Source organism: Polyergus mexicanus, unplaced genomic scaffold (assembly GCF_030449975.1).
Source record: "Polyergus mexicanus isolate NDT 795.1 unplaced genomic scaffold, iyPolMexi1.0 SCAF_4, whole genome shotgun sequence".
Taxonomy (NCBI): Eukaryota; Metazoa; Arthropoda; class Insecta; order Hymenoptera; family Formicidae; genus Polyergus; species Polyergus mexicanus.
The window spans coordinates 12,955,236-12,976,106 of record NW_027223324.1 but is presented as its reverse complement, the minus strand read 5'-3'; the positions used below and the strand labels follow the sequence as shown (position 1 = coordinate 12,976,106).

Here is a 20,871-nt window from a genome sequence, read left to right as displayed (position 1 = left end):
ATGACGAGATAACGGTCGCCACGCGGTTTTAACATGGTTCTCTAAAGGAAATCAAAGAGAGATAGATATCAGACTAGGTCAGATGTACGAAAAATAAATTGATATCTATATTGAATTTTCATTATTTCGTATTAAATTAAACTTAATTTTTCAACAAGTTTTAAAAAATTTATGTGGTATTCAAGAAAAAGTTATAAAAAAATATAACTACTACAAAATATTCATCTAAAATTTATAATTCCGCGAATATGGAAAATATATGTATAATTTGTTATTTATTTTTTAATTTAGTACCCATTTCTTCCTTGATAAAAACCTAATTCAAGTTTGTCTTTCGTATAGCAATAATTTCATCTAATTTAAAATAATTTATAAATTTGTATAGTTTATTTTATTTGTCATTTTTCTTTAAATAAAATTCAATTTTTCTTTAACTCGCTATTTATCTCGATTTGTATAGCGCAAAAAATGCAGAGCGTGTGTAATCGGAAATAGAATATCTTTCAAATCCCTTTGAAACCTTCGGCATTGAACGAATTTTTCACTTTGGGATAAACGGCACACCCAGTAGTGGCGTTATGTTTAATTATATTAACCACGTTACACAGCAGTATTCCCTGAGTCATTCCTGTGACATATACTTATTTCGCTGCATCACCCTAATTCGTTAGTCTTTTACGCGAGCATTTCTACTTTATTATATTTCTCAATGTGCTTTTAAACCATTTACATTCGCGCGAGCATTTTTTGCTAATTAATTGTAGATAATATATATAATAGGACTGAATTATTAGATAATGATAGATAATAATGGTAATTAATCATTTTAACAATAAAATTACCAATATTTAATATTTATCTCTTGTGCACGATCTTCGTTATAACAGATTCAAAAAATAAGGTAAAATTTGACTAACTAATTAAACTAACTTGAATAAATTAATAATTAATTTGATTCGCGCTATTATTTAATTAAATTATAATTATGTATTATTAATCGTGAAAATAATACTTTGAAAGCATGATTTTCTGTGTTAAATGATATATGATAATTTACTTAAAATTATTTTAATTCTAAGAGAGATATATACACACACACACACACACACACACACACAAATAATTTTTGTTTTAAAAACAAAAAACTATTTTTATGTGTGTGCGCATATATAAAATCTTTCTTTCTCACTCTTCCACTGTCTTTCTCAGATACAAATGGGATTTTTTTATTCCCGATTAATTATATATAATCATAAATAAAATAAATATAATTTTTCTAGTTCCAACAAAATATTATTTATACGAGACATTGGCATTCATCACGTATACATTTTATTACGTTTCTGCTGTGATGTCATATTTATTTACGAGCTGAAAAACAATTTTTAATGCGGAAAATTAAAACCACCCTCCTATCTCTCGAAATAGGCGAATAATTAATTCTCCCATGAGCAAAGGACAGTATATACCATGCTTTTTTTTTAAACTACGATTTAATTATATAATTATTAAGATACTGTTTTTTTAAAAAACCCTTCGACAAATACATACGATTATTAATTATATAATTGGAGCCGCATTTCTTGATTTAATCTTTGTTCCATTATGTATGTGAGTGTTATATCAAATGTTTGACAAGTATAAAACAAAATATATATAAGATTAAAAAATAAGTAACGCGTATGCAACGTTAAATTTGAATAAAAATATAATATAATATAATAATTTCGGGACTTTTCTTAACCATCGTTTAACGCATATATGATATATGTACGAATACCTGTGTATGACATATTTGACTTGATAATGGCTAACTTCATATGTAAATCTATATATGGCTTCTAATGTAACTTGTTGGAGCGCGAACGACGAGTGGTGGTAAGTGGTAACATGCTCTTATCCTGCGCTGGATAGACGAGCATCGGCTTGTTTGCTTGAAACGCGTCGAGAGCCACCGACACCTATAGCGCATGCGCGAGCGCGGATAGTCTGGCGCCAGCAGGTGCGGCTAAATATAGCTTATGCAACGGTATCTTTTCCCGCTTATTCGCTTGACTCCCTTCGTTTTTTTTCTGTTTGTCTCTTTCCTTCTTTGAAAAAAATATGGTTAATTTATACATGATATATGTAAAAGTATTTATAAAATTTAAATTTTTGAGTTTCGCTGGATAATCAGTTAGTTCATTAGTTTGTTGCATATTAACTCATTAGAATAATTGAGATAGTGTCTCTTATTTCCAACCTAACCTGATCTTATAATCTAACCTAACCTCGATAAAAAATATGTTCCTATATAGATTTATTTGGCACTGTATTAATTTTATTATAGATAGATATATATTCTAAAAAAATATATCTAGTATCCTCGACTTTTTACATAAAAATAGATATAAATATAAAAAATAAATACACTAATCAAGTAAATAAATATGATAATTTGTTTATATCAGTATATTAGTATCATGAATAGTATGTATGTGTGTGCGCGCGCGCGTGTATATATTTTCATTACACGCATGCATACAGCGTGTAAAAATGATAGAAAAGGAAACCACACGATTCAATATCTAATTTTTTTGCAAATGTAACGAATAATAAGTTCTTTAAATATAAATTATACATATTATCTTCCTAGTTTGTCATTCTGAGAATAAGACAATTTTGGGGAATTTTTTTTAAAGAAAAGTATAAAATATATTAATTCTAAACTTTGTACGTTTATTAAATAACATTTCAAGTATATTCTAAATTTTTTTCAAACAAAAATGTTTGTTTATTTCGAAGTTATAGTAGTCCAACCAGGATGCAAAAAAAAAAAATGTTTGTGGCGAACAGAATTCCAGCCGTTATAGTCATCTGAAATAAAAAAGACAAAAAGATTCTTAATCTGTATGAATGTGGCTGTCGCGTGAATTAGAATAAAAATATTGAAAAACGAAAAAAAATTTTCATTTTTCACCAAAAAGTTGGTGTTTTGTAAATCGCAAAATTCGAATTTTGCAAATATCGATCTAATTCTAGTTCACACGATAGTCACACTCATACAAATCAAAAATCTTTTTGGTTTTTTTTTTTTTATATCAGATGATTGTAACGGCTGGAATTATGTTCGTCACGAACAATTTTTTTTTTTTTTTTTTTTAGACACCCTGGTTGGACTACTATAACTCTGAAATAAACAAGCGTTTTTGTTTGAAAAAAATTCAGAATATACTTGAAATGTTATTTAATAAACGTTTAGAATTAATGTTTCATACTTTTCTTTAAAAAAGTTCCAAAAAATCGCCTTTATTTTCAGAGCGTCAATCTAGGAAGACCCCTTAATATATTTTTTAATATTATTATAGACACGATTATAAATGCGGCGACTCGTTTGCGTATTTTAATATACGTTATTCATATGATACAACATGTTGACCAACACGCTTCATTTGCATATCCAACAAACATGGAGCTCCAGTCGCGTATCTTGTGTCTTACAACCCGACATTACCACTCATTTAGCATCCATTTTATTTCTTACATTTCTGTGAAATCAAAGATCTTGCGATATAGGTTGCAGGCAGATTTGATCGACGCAATATATACAATATGTGTCGAAATTTTTTCAAAAATGTTGAAAGGTTCAAAAAAATTTTTTTTTCATTTCGGCAACTGTCGAGAAAAATTAAGATGTATTATAATATACTAAAGCGCGTTATTACTTTTTTAGTACTTGTTTATTATCTTTTATACATAACATTTTCAATAAAGAGAATATTTCAATTATAGCTTTTTTGATTAATTTAGAAATTCTTCCTTTTTATACAAAATTTTTTATTTCACTTTTTTGATTTTATTCGTTTAATATCTTAAATTTCTTTATTTTGGGTATATGTATACAAAATGTTTCTCACATGAAAACATGAAATTCAGATGTTTTCTCTCAACTACAACATTTTTGATTGAAAAATTGGATACGAAATTATGTAAAAAAAATTAATTATTGACATTGCTTATGTTGATTCTTTAAATATTTTCTAGATTTTTTTACAATGTATATAATATTCTTTGAAAGCGCACCAGAGATGTTTATATTATTCTATTTCTAATTACAGTTTTTTTAATGAATTTCTCTATAAAATATTTCTTAATAAGAAATGATTGGAAACTTGGAAAACTTGCTATTCTGTTTTAACATGCGGTAAAACTATTTTTGTGACAAGTCATTCCGTTATTTCCAGTTTCATCAATTTATAAATATCTCGATAAGAAGTGCATGCACGCTTAAAGAATTTCGGAATTTAGTTTCAAGTATTACCGTTGTCAAACGGTATTCTCTAGACAGAATAATCCATAAATTGTGTCAGAAAACACATTTTTTTCTAGCGTAATAATATATTTAGAAAAGATTCGAATAAAAATTGTGCACATTGAATGCTTCGCAAGATCCTTTTCCGGATATCTTTCTAAAACTACGCGTTTATCTTTCACTAAATTTAAAATTGATATTTCTAGTTATATATACACATACGTGTGTATATATGCACACGTACACTCTATAATTAAACAATAATTATTATTATTAAAATATATTATTAACAATATCTTTTTTTGTTAACAATAATAATGATATTTTTAATACAATAATTATTATATATACAATTAATATACACAAGCATTTTATACCTAAAATGTGCGTAGATATATTAAATATTATACATATATATTAATGTAAATATAACAAAATTATAAAAACGATATACATTAACAATATATAATATACATTATAAACAATTTCATGGTTAAATATATACATATCACGTTTTAAAGGGCAAAGAGGGATCATATGTGAAACCATTCAAGTATATCGTTATTCATTTAAAATAATCACACATAGAAATTATAAATTATTGTTTTTAAATAAAATATGTATGCGAAAAAAGCTAAATTGATGATTTTTTTTTTTTATATATATATATATTATAATTATCTTTATTTTATATTATATATAATCATTAAAAAGAGATAAATTATTTCGTTTTATATCTCAAAAATTTTAAAGTAGGTTACATTTGATCTTTTTGAAATCGATGAATGCCAATGCCAAGATTATCGATATATTGATACAGATTGATTTTGGTTTGAGCAAGTGTTCTTTGAATAAATTGAAATGAGAAAAAGTCTAAAAAAAGCTTCAAGAAAAAAATTCTAATTAATATATACACATTAACATTGTACATTCACATTTATTTGGCTATAGCTTTCTATATTTAACTCTATCTGCAAATTGAAATTTTTACTCTCTCTCTCTCTCTCTCTCTCTCTTTTTTTTAATGACAAAAATAATTATAATTGTGAGGAAAACACAGTGCAAAGTTTATACATAAATATTTAGCAGATGCTAGCATTCTCTTAAGACATGTATTAATGCTCATTATGCATTCTCAATCTATAGTTACTAGCATAAAGAAATGCAGTTGTTGATACGATTGTTAGTTGTTTGATACTATCTGCAAATAATATTGAACTGCTGTTATTTATTTTTATAGCTTCGCTTAATTCATGGATTACAAAAACAGTTTTTATTTAGTTTATATATATTAACCTTTTTTATTCAATAGAAATAACTTTCTCTATATAATTATTTTTTATTTTACATTACGAAAAATACGCAGAGAACTACACACGCATGCGCAATATATACATATGCGCGCGTGTGTGTGTGTGTGTGTGTACTAATGCTTATTAATATTTAAATTAGAATTCACTAATCTTTATTGTGAGTAAAACGAATACGATATAATATAAAGTCTATTTTATATTAATTGATTATAATGATATTTGCTATAATCTAATATCTCTCTCTCTCTCTCTCTCTAAAATATTAAAGAAATTTAATAATTCAACGTTACCACGCGCATGTTAGGTTGGGTACTTTATATGTATAAAGTCATTTTAAAAGTCATTCTGATGCGATGACCAGTTCGGGACTCGCTTTCACGAATATCGTATCATGACGACACTTGCATATAAATGCACGCGTCGTCCATCGTTTATTCGGATTTTTGTGTAATATTTAAGCGTGTTCACCGGAACAAAACGGAAAAAATAAACGAAGGATATCTCACTAGTTTTTTTAGTAATCTCATTTTATTTTAATATCTGTATTTCTTTTTTCGTACACGATTTATTATGTATTATACACTAATATGAACGTATTTTATGAGTATAAATATACCAATTTAAAAAAATTTTTCATTATAAATGTCTTTTTTATTTACAAATTATTTGCTTATTAATTTCCTATTTGTTTATTTTTTTAGTAATTTTGATAAGATTTAAATTAATGTCAAACCGAATAGAAATTCAAAAAAGAGGGATAGGAAGAAGCCGGCAGAGTACAAGAAAATGTTAAAAGGAGAAGAATTTATGAAGAGAACAAAGATTGCGCTCCACGTGGTCACAAGATGGCTGCCGGCGTACGGAGTATCTGTTCACATCTTACCGGGCAGCATTAGATTGAAGTTAAAACTTCTAATACTGTCAGGTAAAGATGTCGTCAGGATTCCGAAGACAACGATGAAAATGGATTTGTCATCAAATGGAACAAACTTCGCGATGTCATATAAAGCACCGATTTCGCAATGTGCGTGTGCGTACGTTTTCTTTTTCTTTTTATTTTTTATATATAAATCTATTGCTGTGTTCCAATTTCCCACTCGGGTGCACCTGATATTATAGTATATGTACGTATACCGGTGGGGAATCGGAACACAGCCTTTAAGAATTTTTGATGTGATTATATAGAAATAAATATAAATTTTTTAATGAACATAAGTAAATATGAACAAAAACTGGATAAAAATTATTTATATGAAATATCTGATGACGTAATAAAATATTTAAGAATATATATATATACGCGCGCGCATTTGCGTGTGTGTGTTATGCAGAAAAATATTCATCAAACAAAAATCTTTCAGTCGATTATATAGATAAAAATAATTGACATTTTTTTTATTTTTAAGATTATTTAATATAATAATTTTATTTGGTAATATCAAAATCCAAAACTTGTTCGTTTCTCTAAAAGGTTTATAAAAACATCTCAGCATTTGTGGATGAGTGGATTTTAATGTAAAAATAGATACAATCTTTGAAAGTCTTTCTGCGAGAATAAATTGAAAATTCGTATAGACTACTATATTTAGTATCTTCGAAAATTGTCCTATAAATACCAAATAAAAATAATTACCTGATGACAAATAAAGTAAGGTTTATTATGTTATTACATTTATGTGTTATTTATTATATAATAACCCATCCATATATAAGAACCCATATTAATTGTCTATTAAGTTTGTTACATAGCTGATATGAAATTCATGAGAATGATGCATAAAATATCAAAAGAATCAAAAATGAAAATAAAGGAAAATAATAAAGTGTAGCTAAGAGAGTTCTATTTGTTTCTGTCTGAAGTATCTGATATGATAACTATAATCTTCAGAATCTATAGTCCACATTAATACCATGTATATCGTTAATATTATCGCCAATAATATTCGATCCATACTGTGAAAAAAGAAATTATATCCATTAATGTAAAATTATTTAATTTTAACAACTAACAAGTAGTAATGAATAATTAGCACATAGATAATTATTAACATATATTTGGAAGAGACAATTATAATAATAGTTATAATAATACTTGAATATATATAATATTTTATTAGTCTAATAAATTATTAATAACTTGCAAGAAAAAAATATTTAATAAAAATATGCTTTTTCTATTTCCTTACTCTTTATTTCTTTAATTTCAAATTTGTTATATATTAACTTTTATATATTAATTTTGTATATATGTCTGTGATATATATATATATATATTCTTATATACATATGCATGCGAGCACGCACACAAATATAATGTAAAATTTTACATAATAAAATCTTTGATCTTTCATTATATTTATTCATATTTTACCTTTTCCTTTTTCATCTTTATTTCTTAAATTTTGGATTTATTTAATATGTTATACATGTAGGTATGTCTCTCCTATGTGATAGAATTACAAAAATAATCATACAAATGTAAAGGATGAAATTTGATTTTATAGAATTTTACCTCATGAAAGGATAGATCCATAAAATAGCGAGAAATCCAATGAAACTAGGATGCCTCATATGTCTCATATATCTGCACAGTTCCTTGGATTTTGTATCCAATGGATTATTCTTTCCAGATACTCTGTACCAAACCTGTTTAAGTCCACATAGCTCTGCAATATCCATCATGATACATCCACTGTAAATAATACACCAAAAAAATACATGGAGGCCAGAAAATATTATCCAAATTGTGTCATTGGAAGTGTCAATCTTCCAGACTGTTAGTGCTGGAGATTTCTGCCACTTATTAATCAGGAAATGAAGACTTGCAGAGCTACAGGCATTATAAATACTTCTGCCGAGGTATTCAATATGTAGTTTAAAGAAAATATGTTTGGTAAAGTCATTGGCCATAATGGAGTGTTGAAAGATGAAAATTGTAAGGAGTGACGTGTCTATTAGAAGGGACCACAGGGTAGACTGTATTGCGTTATCATCTAGAAAAGAAATAAAATTATATAGGTTTTATTTTGCAGAAATTATTAGTAGCAAAAAATGTGTTTCTAAAAATAACAAATGTGTGTTATACACACACATACACGTGTGCTCTCTCTCTCTCTCTCTCTCTCTCTCTCTCTCTCTCTCTCTCTCTCTCTCTCTCTCTCTCTCTCTCTCTCTCTCTCTCTCTCTCTCTCTCTTCTCTGTATATATATATATATATAATTGGATATATTTTTTAGTTATTTTTAATTTGTGCGGCAATTTATATTAATGATAGAAATAATTTATAAAAAAGATATAAAACCTTATAGAAGAAAACTTCACCTGAAAACTTCACTACGCGAAGACTTTCGTCTTTACTGTTGTGACTTGATAAGAAATAGGTCAAATTACATAAAATATAGCAAGTATACACAAAACTTGAGGCACACACAATTATACTTAATACATTTAAAATCATTTTCGACGGAGATGTACGACATAAATAGGTTATGACGTATACAGTTTACGTTATAGAAAATCTAATTTTGTACACTCAATACTTTGTTATAAGGTTATCTTGTCACAAAAACGTGTAATTTTTTTTTGTAAATATGACAACTTGTTTATGGATAAAGCCATTATACACAAATGTATATGTCAATGCATGATCAATCCGGCCACATATCTAAATATCTAAACATAATATATCATATGCAATCTGAAAATATTTAGCATGATAAAAGTGCCCTCCCTCCATAGACATAGTATATCTAGGCCATAGACATAGTATATCTAGACCGAGCGTTTGCCTTTATTTAAGAAGTGGGGGTAAAGATGCACGTAGAAAAGGACATACTCAGTTTCGTGCCCTTTGCGTTCTCTCTCGCTTGCATGTAGCACAGCGAAAGAGAACGCTATTCTATGTGCGAGCGAGAGAGAACGCAAGGAGCACGAAACTGAGTATGTCCTTTTCTACGTGCATCTTTACCCCAACTTCTTAAATAAAGGCAAACGGTCTAGATATACTATAGGTCTGTTCTTTACAGCTGAACTGGCTGCACCAATTCAGAGCTCATCCTTCTCCCTCCAATGGAGACAGAAAAAGATAAACTCTGAACCAGTGCAGCCAGTTCAGCTGCAAAGAACATACCCTATGTCTTCAATCCTACGACAATACGTTCTGTCCAGATATTTCCTACGTCCATGGCCAATTGTGTGACAACAGGGTATCGATCATGTAACTTTTCCCCTAGGGCGGAAAAGTGAAAAATTTTGACATTGATTTCAATACTAATATTTTTCACGTTTTCGCCCTAGGGAAAAAGTTACATGATCGGTACCCAGGCCAGTATTTATAGGCCTCCTGCACACAGGACGCGGAAACGCTTGCCGCGCGGCGAAAGACCTATCGGCTACCGTATCGGTAGCCAATCAATTTTTCGCTCTAATGGAAAAATTGTAAGTTGATTGGCTACCGCGTCATCTTTTGTCGCGCGGCAAGCGTTTCCGCGTCCTATGTCCTGTGCGCAGAAGCCATAAGATATATAATCAATCCCCAAAAGTCAATAGTCCGTTCTTATTTCAAGACCATCTTAAGCACAATCTTAAGATGTCCTAAACCAATCACAGAGCCGTATTAGCATCATAAGACATTACTTAAAGCCCGTATCAGATTACGTATTGAAGATTGAGATTCAAGATTCATGATTAAAATTTGACCAATCAGAATAAAGAAATTTTAGTTCCTTTTGTTCTGACTGGTCAAATTCCAATCTTTAATCTTCAAGCTTCAATTTTCAATGCGTAGTCTGATACGGGCTTAAGACGGTTTGAAATAAAAACTGACTATAAATACCGGCCTTAAATAATGTCTGAAGATGCTAACACGGCTCTGTGATTGGTTTATGATATCTTAAAATTGTGCTTAAGATGGTCTTGAAATACGAACGAATTATGAATACCGGCCGTAGGAACAAATTCCGTCTTATACATCTATAGGTGCGTTCAGGAGACACACCGTTGAGTAGCAATCGAACGGTTCGATTGGTTCTTACTTCTAGAACCAACAAATCAACGTCGAGTGTTGACAAGACGATGCTCAACAGTTGTGTTTTCTAAATGCGACCTATGGCTTGTATATGGTGGCCATATTATTTTCTGCAATTATGGCTAATTCCTGATTGGTGGCTGTTGCGCACTTAGATAAGGAGAACATTAGAAAACTTCTTTCTTTTTATATTATGCTATGACCTGTGTCAATAGTGAATGTTAGTTCCAGACATAACTTGCTCACATTAAATTTTGATAAAAATATACCCATTTGATTAATTCAATTAATACAACAGATTAAAATGGTAAGTCTTAACGCGCATTTAAAAATTCGTTTTTATCGGACACTCGTAGATAGGTTAGAATAGCAGATCTGTAGGTTAATAATGTAATTGCAGCCGAAGGGAAAAACAAAGAGATTTATCGACAAGAAGAATTCTGTTACGTTCCATCTGGTCCATCGGTCACAAAAAGATCCATTAGTGGCAGATGAAACGGCACCGCAAAGAGTTCTAGTGCCAATTGGTGAAATATACGCGGCAAAAACAGAAGAGAAGACAGTAGACAGTGAGAAACGTAAAGAGGAACAGCAAAAATATGGGATTTACTTTGATGATGACTACAATTATTTACAACATCTGAAAGATGTCAATACATTATCGGTCGAATGGCAACGCACCGACAATACTAATCATATTAAATGTGACAAAGATGCTCCAAAAATTAACTTACCGTCCTCTGTTTTTGCATCAAATGTTGAGGAAAAAGTTGGTATGCTTAATAAAGCGGCGCCAATCTCTGGACCACAATTGGATCTTGATCCAGATATGGTTGCTGCCATGGATGACGATTTTGATTTCGACGATCCTGAAAATCAGTTAGAAGACAATTTCATTGAAATGGCTAATGCTGGAAGTAGCGATTGCGAGAGTTCCGACAGAGAATATGGTAAATTTTCCTAAATTGAATAATAATATCTCTTGTGCTTATTTGATGTTTACAATTTTACATTTTTAGAATATGAATTGGATGAATTCAAAAATGAATATAATGAATCTGATATCTCCTCTGAAGGTAACATGAATTTAGCTGACGAGGAGACAGATGATGTACATAGCTTAAATGGACCTCAATATACTTTTAAGGAAGAAGAAACAAAATCAAAATTTACAGAATATTCTATAAGTAGTAGTGTGATGAGAAGGAATAAACAACTTACGTTGTTAGATGATAAATTTGAACAGGTTCAAATTTTTATCTTTTTCAATATTTTACAATGTTATTGTACATGGGTTCTAATTTTTGTTTTATTTATGATTATGTAGATGTATGCTGCGTATGACGAAAATGAAATTGGTGCTTTAGATTGTGATGAAATAGAAGGATATGTAGCGCACGATTCGAATCTTATTCTACAATATGCTGTTGAATTTGAGAAAAAACAGAAAGAAGATGTAAGTATAATGCAAGGGTACAATGAAAAATGTACTAGCTTTCTTCGTATTTGCAGACAGAAAATATTGCGGAGCTTCTGAAGGATAGAATGAAAATTGTGGAAAGAAAATATTCGAGTTCAGAAGATGATGATATAGAAAAACTTATTGTTGATGCTCGTGAAAAGGATAAATGGGACTGTGAAAGTATTCTCAGCACATATAGTAACATTTATAATCACCCCAAATTAATTCCAGATCCTCCTAAGGTAAATTATTTTATATCATATATATATATATATGTATGTATATGTATGCATGTATGTATGTATATATGTATGTATGTATGTATGTATGTATGTATGTATGTATGTATATATGTATGTATATGTATTTTAAACTCACATTTATTCTATTAAAAAATATTTGAATATATAAAAGGATATATTATTTTTTTTATTAAATTTATATTAAAGCTTTATATATTTTTAATAGTGTTCAAAAAAGATTGAAATTGATCGAAAAACAGGTGTTCCAAAAAATGTATTAGGCAACACTGGAAAATTAACAGCTGAGGCATTAGCTCAATTTGATGCAACAGATAATACATTAAAAGATTCACAATCTATAGCAGAAAGTAGAAAATCTACCTTAAGCATTTTAAGTATAAGACCTAAAGGAGAAACTCCCGATGCAAGAAAAGAAAGAAAGAAATTACTCAAAGAATATAGAAAAGTATGTAATATATTGTTAAATATTCAATGACTAATTCAATTAAGTTTTATTTACATATTACATAATTTTTGTAATTTTAGGAAAGACGGATGGAACGAAAAGCAAACACGGAGGCATTTAAAGAGGAAAAGAAATGTCAAGAAAAGATTAGGTTGAACAATAGACAAAACATTCATGGAAATCGTATGATATAGAATTGTTTGCAGAAATAATATATACTTTGTAATGATATAGTAATATATCTTTACAGATTTAACAATTTTGATTTTATATAATATATAATATAATATTTTATTATTAAACTATAATTTTTTTACATATTACCAATTTTTCTTTGCTAAATTTTCCTAATATATATATTGTGGACATCGTTGCATTATAGTAATCGAAAGAGAAATTTAAATTAGTAAAGCATCGCTCTCTCTTATAGTATTCAAAATTTTATTCGATCTGTCGAATTATTATTGTACCAATAATATATAGAATTGAATTGTATCACATGGCTAGATTTAAAAGTGGTTAAGAATCGTGCGATATTTTCATTGTCGCAAAATTTCAATTTTATTACGTGGAGTTCATTTAGAAAATCGTTAAGATTCGTTTGCGTATTTGTTAGTTCTAGCGTATTAGCTAATCCTTCAATTTTCGAATCGGATATTTTCGCGTATAGTAGTAACGATAAGTATAAAAAAGTGGAGCAACCACGTGAGAGATCACGAGACACGAGAGTCATGAGACAACGTAGCGCCATTGCAAATTGCAAGGCGGGACGCGGGGGACAAAGGGCGGAAGCTCTAAAGTCATATGATCGATTTGTGATAGCTCTTGGCGTTCGCCGTTCGCCTATCGCACGTAGCACATCGGCACATCGCACATCGCAAAGATGGCCAGCCAGACGCAGGGTATTCAGCAGCTTCTGACCGCCGAGAAGCGCGCTGCGGAAAAGGTCTCGGATGCTAGAAAACGTGAGTGCATTCGTCGGCGGAATAGCTGGCGTGAGAAAATATCCGCGACATGTAGACGCTTGCGACATTTAAGCGCTCGATCACGAGACTGTAACCTTTCGATCGTGATGTCAAACCTTTTCGAAAATGATACGAATGACGAATTTTTGATAGCTCATTAGGGATGATGTTGCGGAGCGTAGAGAATAGAATAAATTTTAATTGAATATTCATGCATGCATAACAGCGAAAACAGTTTTAATCTGCGCGTAATTTGTTTGTGTTATTGGAATAATCGTATTTGCCAAGTTTCACTTAAATTTTATATTATTATTTTAATAGTCTATTGAATACATAACTTTATTTAGTGGACCTTTACGATTTCTTTTCAAAACTTTACTTATTTGCTATATATCGAGATTCTATCTTACTCGTTGAATTTTTTTCGAAACTCTGATCTGAATCGATAGTAATATTAATGAAATAGTATTAAAATGGAATTATAAGCCAGAATGTAACATTTTGTATAATTTTGAAAAAAATTTTGCATATACTTGTAATTTTCTTTGTATTTTTATAGGTAAAGCACGCCGTCTGAAGCAGGCTAAAGAGGAAGCTCAGGATGAAATTGAGAAATATCGGCAGGAACGCGAGAAACAATTTCGTGAGTTTGAAGCTAAAGTAAGTATTATTCCTCATTAGTTTATAATTACATTGATGCATGTTTTTTGTTATTAAATTTATATCATAATATCCAATTTATTTACCAATTTAATCATGATGTTACTCATATCATTATAGCATATGGGTTCAAAAGAAGATGTAGCTGCACGTATCGAGGCAGATACACGAATCAAGATAGAGGAAATGAATCAGACTGTTGCTGTGCACAAAAACCCGGTAAGCCCGTAAATTTAATTAATAAAGATAATTATATGTCGAGAGAGATAATTATATGTGAGAAATTACAATATTTACTTTCTTCTTTTCTTTTACAATTTAGGTCATGCTTAAGATTTTGGACTTGGTGTATGATATCAAGCCAGAATTGCACAACAATTATCGCATTGAGCTCTAAGCCACAGGAATTGCATCTAATAGTTATAAATAATATAATATATATTAATGCTATATATAGTATATAAATGTACACATTAAATATTACTGTTCACTTATACTATATCTTACGTATTTATCGCTGTTATATCGTATATGACGTGTTACATTTTATTGAAATAACTGTATACAATGTAGCTTTAGATAGTCGTACTCAAACTATTACTAGAATCTTTTTCCCGCAATTGTTACACGACAATAAATGTGTCTATATTGTTATTATCGCTGAGCTTTTTTGTCGGCACATGTTTGGATAGTTTGAGAATTGCCGTAATGTATGACATGGAAAAAAAAAAAGTATGTATACGAAGTATCGTCTGATGTGTCATGGCCTAGACACATTGGAACGATATATTATCAAGATAGATATGACTAAAGTGATCTAGAATGATGGTAAAGAATTCTATGTTGTTATAAATGTATATATATTAGATGTCATTCCATGATTTCTGTCGCATCGAGGACACGAAACTTAACAAGATTTTTTTTCTACAACTTTTCGTGGTTTACGGTTCACGCGCTCCCAATCGATAGTGAACCATGTAACGTTGTAGTAACGTTTAAACTTATTTTATCTTTTAAAGCTATTGTGTGACCTTTCGAAATGAGTAACTTTGTCTCATACACATATACATCTTGTCATGTGTATAAGTTGATTGATTGTCTGTACAGTATTATATAGTGTCCAAAAATAAAAAAAAGGGAAAAATAAAATCCTGATATTCTTATACTCTCTTTCCACTCTTTAAGAAACTACCATTTATAAATAAAGAACTAATATGTATACATATTGGGAAGGGGGATAAGATATTAATTTAATATTGTTATATAATATAATATAATTTAATATAACTAAATAAACGCGCACACAAAGAGAGTAACTTGTATATTCAAGGACATATAAAAGACATTTATTAAATATTAAATTTTTGCACAAATTGCATGTAAAGATGAATCTTGCCGTTTTCTCTTAATACATGAGTATTTTATGCAATTATTATTTTATAATTTATGATTCAGATCTCAAATTAAAATTCTCTCTTTGTCACAATAATTGATGTATTTTGTCACAATTGTTTCAAATTATTGAATTAATCTCAAATGATAATAAAATCAATCATATTTCAATTATATTATTTTATAATATCGAAATCAAAATTTAGTCTATCTTTTTCATTATTAAACGAACGATTTACAATGTATTATTAGATATTAGATGAATAGATATAATCTAAGAGAGAGAGAGAGAGAGAGAGAGAGAGAGAGAGAGAGAGAGAGAGAGAGAGAGAGAGACGCACAGGTTGCTTATTTACATTTCCTGTTTACGCGTAAAGTTGCACGGAGCGATTGAACGCATAGGTATATAAAAAAACAGATAGAAGATAGAGCATTATTTGTCGATATGGACAATAGAGAGTTTAGAGATAAGAGGCAAGCGATATGCACCGGAAACCGAGATGCGATCTTGTTTGTTCGATTTCTTTCGGATAGGTTCGGTTCGGCTGTATCATTGGCCTAGTTTACATCGTTGTACTTTAATACGTGCTAAGTGCTACACTGGCCAATCATAGCCTTTCCTCTAAAGAATGGAATGATTATGATTGGCTAGTATAGTACTTAATACATATTAATACATATATCGATGCAAACTAGGTCATAGCATATATAGACATATAGCCCATGACTCATATGTCTACTATGAGCTGGATACTCGTGATTGGTGGATTCCGAACTGCGCCGAACTGCCCAATACACACCGAAGTTGTAGGTGTGATCCCCTCCCCCCCCCACCCCTCCCGATCCCAATCGTAAATGCTCGCATCAAAATATTCCCATCATTGAGATAGGCTCCGTCTATGTATTTTATATGTCTATGGTTGAACGCTGCGTCCGATCATCATATTGTGCATACGTGACTGGGATTGGGACTGCGGGAGCACGCGCATTGCACTCTGCGCGCTACGCGCTGCGCGTTGTCGCGACGATCAGCTGTGCGCACCTAACCTCTTCAATCTCCTCTCACCTCTCACCTCTCACCTCTCACTCGGCGCGCCGCGCCGCGCTCTCGAGCGACACTACTATATATGATAGTACGCGTTTCATTTTTTGCGACTTGTATTCAATGTTGTTAACCACTCGGCGCTAGCGCCATCCGATAGAAGCGGCCGGAATTGCGATTCGATTTCATGAAGTAAGCCGCGAGCCGCGACAGCGACAGCGAAGAGCGGTACAGCGGTGTAGAGTAGAGCGGTGTGCGGTGTCAGTGCGTGTGCCATTCCGCGCCGAGAAATGGAAGTTGACGAGACGTGTTCGTTCTCCGATACGATAAGAGCGAGCACGTTACCGATATTGCATCTAATCGCGCGCGAGCCCCTTGCTGTGACAACTGTCCGCGTATTTATTTTTTGAACCTCTTGTTATGACAAAGAAGGTATCACCGGGCACGACCGGTCGCCGACCAGCCGCGTATCCGGCCGAAACATTGTTGTCATCCTAACCGTCGTCTTGATCGTTGCCTTTGTAAGTATCGTGTGCGTCGCTTGTCAAAGTGTTCAGTTCCTCTGTTCTCTTGTGAGAAGGAGTTGCCGGCGAGGGATTAGTACGAGAATTTAAAGATCATCGAGGGAAGAGTGATCGCGAGGATGTGGTGTCTCGTCAGTCAAGCCAATTCCGTCATCCTCGAGGTGCAGGTCGACCCGAAGGCCATCGGTCAAGAATGCCTCGAAAAGGTAAGTGCGTACTTTCGTCTTTGTCGATAATCAACACATTGGTCCCGTAATATATATCGGCCATGGAAGTTTGTTTCAATTTTTATTCTTTTATATGTGATAATTGTATTCGATATAAATATATATAAACATGGAGTAAAATTTTAATTAATTTTTTCATATTCTTGAATTACTTATCTTACTTTGTTAATACATATCTTGCACAACTTGGATACTTTTCGTATCAACAAGATTTGAATTCTCTTCAATTTATTGACGAGAAAATATTTGATTTCACACGCTTGTATCTTCAATTGAAATCGATTATATACAAGTATTTTGTACGTAACACTATAGAGAGAGACAGTGTAATAATAAATTATATACAATATATATACACACAACAGATAATGATCTATTCGGATGAAATACATTTTAATTCGAAGCTTTAGAAGTAAAAGAGTTTACTTTTTTTTTTCTTTGGCAAGCTTGATTTTGTTTTCTGTTCAAGAAAAAAAGGAAAAAGGTTTTGTTATATATATATATATATATATATATATATTTTTTTTTTTTTTGATATAATCCTCTAATCTATAATTAATTATAATCCATTTAACGAATCTGTGTATGAAAATAAACTATTCCTTGTCGATACGAATCTGTATGATTCACAGTGCAAACTTGTCCTGAGGACCTCAAGTACGATTTAGGTCGGGACAACGTTATAGCACGCAGCAGCTCGAAAAGATTGCATCCTTATATTGTGTAATATATAAAAGTGTAGCGAGATTCTCGATACATACATATATGAAAGTGTATAATAACAGGAATAATGATAATCTTCAACTTCGGAGAGAGAATTGCGACTTCTAGTTTGCAAAAAATTAGATCTGTCACAATTTTGGCGTTAACTCTTTTCAATTTAGATGGGATTAAATATGTAGATTATGATTTCTAGAATTTGTCGCCGCTCTTGACAAGTATAAAATTATATAAGAAACACATAACGCTCTTGTTTAAAGGTCGGATATCTCTCTTTTTTTCTCTCTCTCTCTCTCTCTTTATTCTTTTGTTTACAAATATCCATAATGATAAATGACAAAATTTGTTGAAAAACTATATATATACATATATGTATGCATATATGTCTGTATGTGTGTATGTATACATATTGTATATATCTGTATGGGGAGGGGGAGGGGGGGGGAGGATGAAGCGAGAAAGGAGAAAGGCCAACACTAGGATGACAGACAGCGAAAATGTTTACATTACACATGTATACATATATGAAAGAGTCCTATTTCAAGCTTTAATAATATATCTTATGAACGTACTTTGGCCTAGGTCGTAATTCGCACGTGTGCAACAGATGCCACGGAAACACATGGCTGACATGAATTTTAGTTTGACACTAAAGTGCCGTTGGTAGCTTGAAAGATTTTCTAAAAATTCCGTTTTTGTAATTCTATCTGTCTCTTGGAAAAAAAAATCTGCCATTACGCGAGACTTGCATATTTTTTTTATCGAAAGATTAATTCGGGAAAGAACTACTATAGCGACTGGCCGCGTTGTTACTTATATTTCTAATTTACAAAACGTGTAAATTAAAATATAAAAGTTTTTGTTATTAATTTAATATTACACACACACGCGCGCACACACGCGCGCGCACGCGCACATATACTTCATAAAATTTATAGTTTTAAATTATTTCTATGACATAATGCGTACGTACGTGCGCGAGTCTGTGTATGTGAGAATAATGCGTTTGATACAAATACCTTATTCTTGACTTATCGACATTTATGGTTAAATATATTTTTGCGTTGATAAAAGATTAAAAAAAAAAAAGCTGCGTTGTATATTCATATGCTGAAGGTCGAATATTACATGATTTATTTTCGCGATGATATCATTTTGATTATCCCTGCATTAATAAATACTTTAAATAATAATTACTCTTAATAATAATTAAATAATTACTCTAATGACTTACGCTAATCTATTTTCCAATGGCATAATCGTGACTCGGCGATCACACTATCATTTTCGTTTTATGTATTGTTACATACGCATCGCATGTAGAGAAGGAACCGGTTATCACACACGAAAATAACTTGGAAGGTAGGGATGGGCTAAAAATAAATCTCGTGCTTATTCTCTTTCGTTCGAATAATTCAACGAGATAATAGGTTTGTTCCTGCGTACGCGATGTATGATTTGTCAAAGATTGCAATGTTCCAGTATAAGACAAATTTTTGTTTGATTATATGGAAAAGAAACATTCTTAATATTTATTGAACGAACGAGTTTTCTCGAGTTACGCGAGTCTTATTTGATCATTAATTGATATCTGGCAGTTTTGATGCTGCAAAATAATTTCCGAAAGATAAATAAATCTTTTATCGTGAAAGAACAGCAGATTTTCATCATCTTTCTTATAATAGCACTATACCGTAATTTCATTATAGCTCTGATAATCGCATTTTCTTAGCACAATTCGGAATTAATGTTCAAACAATTAATGTTAATCAGCGGGTTGCCACGGAACCGACGTGCGTAATTTTTAACGAACGCAAAAAGCACTGTTTATTCGAACAATGTGAGTAATTGCACAAATTATGTAAATTGCAAAAAACTATGCGCGCTCATCAAACAGAATCGCGCTACGCGCCAAAACTTATTTAGCGAGTGTTAATCTTTGTTGAAGATTGCGTTGTGATAAATAAACTCTATTGGCATATTCTAAATGAAAAAGTATGAAGGGGAAGTATCGGCAGCAACATATTTACTACTAATATCAATGCGCATTGTGTTTACAGTCGTTGGGTTCAACTGGGTCAGGAGGCCTAACTGAATTGCAATTTTCCTGATCAACGTATTAATAACTTCAGCCACTTGCAAAATTCTACGTACGTGTGAGTTTTTCGCGCGCAATCAGCAAATCGCGACTCTGATGGCGTTACATTATCTTTAAAATTAAACGTGTGTAAATATACAAGTTTGTTAATCTTCCCTTATGCCTATTACGTAATTATAAGAATATAATATATTGCGCATGTGTGCAAAATATTTTATTATACACACATGCACGCGCGCGCATATACGGAATATTCTCTTAAATATGATTAAAAACTAATTGAAAATTGCAAATGATCCTTTTTGTTTGCTGCCACAATCTGTTTCTGTGGTTGCTTTCTGATTCATAGATAGATTTTTATAGACTAATAGGTACACACATACGTATACTATATATATATTGATTCTATGGGTGTCTTTTTTATAAAGCTTGTTATATGCATG

General features: G+C 31.1%; 4 protein-coding genes across 4 annotated transcripts in view; 3 read left to right on the top strand and 1 right to left on the bottom strand.

Moving 5' to 3' along the window:
- Positions 1-7,329: 7,329 nt before the first annotated feature.
- Positions 7,330-9,320, bottom strand: LOC138932278 (nurim homolog). The gene is made up of 3 exons (XM_070293948.1): positions 8,926-9,320; positions 8,117-8,597; positions 7,330-7,557 (listed from the first exon to the last, which is right to left on the bottom strand). Exons 1-3 carry the CDS (start codon positions 9,059-9,061, stop codon positions 7,434-7,436), a joined length of 741 nt encoding a protein of 246 aa, XP_070150049.1. The 5' UTR covers positions 9,062-9,320; the 3' UTR covers positions 7,330-7,433.
- A 1,363-nt stretch (positions 9,321-10,683) lies between these two features.
- Ltv1 (LTV1 ribosome biogenesis factor) lies at positions 10,684-13,087 on the top strand. The gene is made up of 7 exons (XM_070294041.1): positions 10,684-10,937; positions 11,031-11,580; positions 11,650-11,876; positions 11,958-12,086; positions 12,143-12,334; positions 12,561-12,800; positions 12,881-13,087. Exons 1-7 carry the CDS (start codon positions 10,935-10,937, stop codon positions 12,992-12,994), a joined length of 1,455 nt encoding a protein of 484 aa, XP_070150142.1. The 5' UTR covers positions 10,684-10,934; the 3' UTR covers positions 12,995-13,087.
- A 515-nt stretch (positions 13,088-13,602) lies between these two features.
- On the top strand, positions 13,603-15,562 carry Vha13 (V-type proton ATPase subunit Vha13). Its single transcript, XM_070293868.1, has 4 exons — positions 13,603-13,765; positions 14,325-14,425; positions 14,546-14,644; positions 14,748-15,562. The coding sequence occupies exons 1-4, from the start codon at positions 13,684-13,686 to the stop codon at positions 14,820-14,822; spliced, it is 357 nt and encodes a 118-aa protein (XP_070149969.1). The 5' UTR covers positions 13,603-13,683; the 3' UTR covers positions 14,823-15,562.
- Positions 15,563-16,949: 1,387 nt separating this feature from the next.
- Positions 16,950-20,871, top strand: part of Dnr1 (defense repressor 1) — a 107,175-nt gene continuing 103,253 nt past the window's right edge. The window contains exon 1 of the mRNA XM_070293702.1: positions 16,950-17,589. Coding sequence (XP_070149803.1) covers positions 17,503-17,589 — 87 coding nt within the window. The 5' untranslated portion in view covers positions 16,950-17,502. The remainder of the gene's footprint in view (positions 17,590-20,871) is intronic.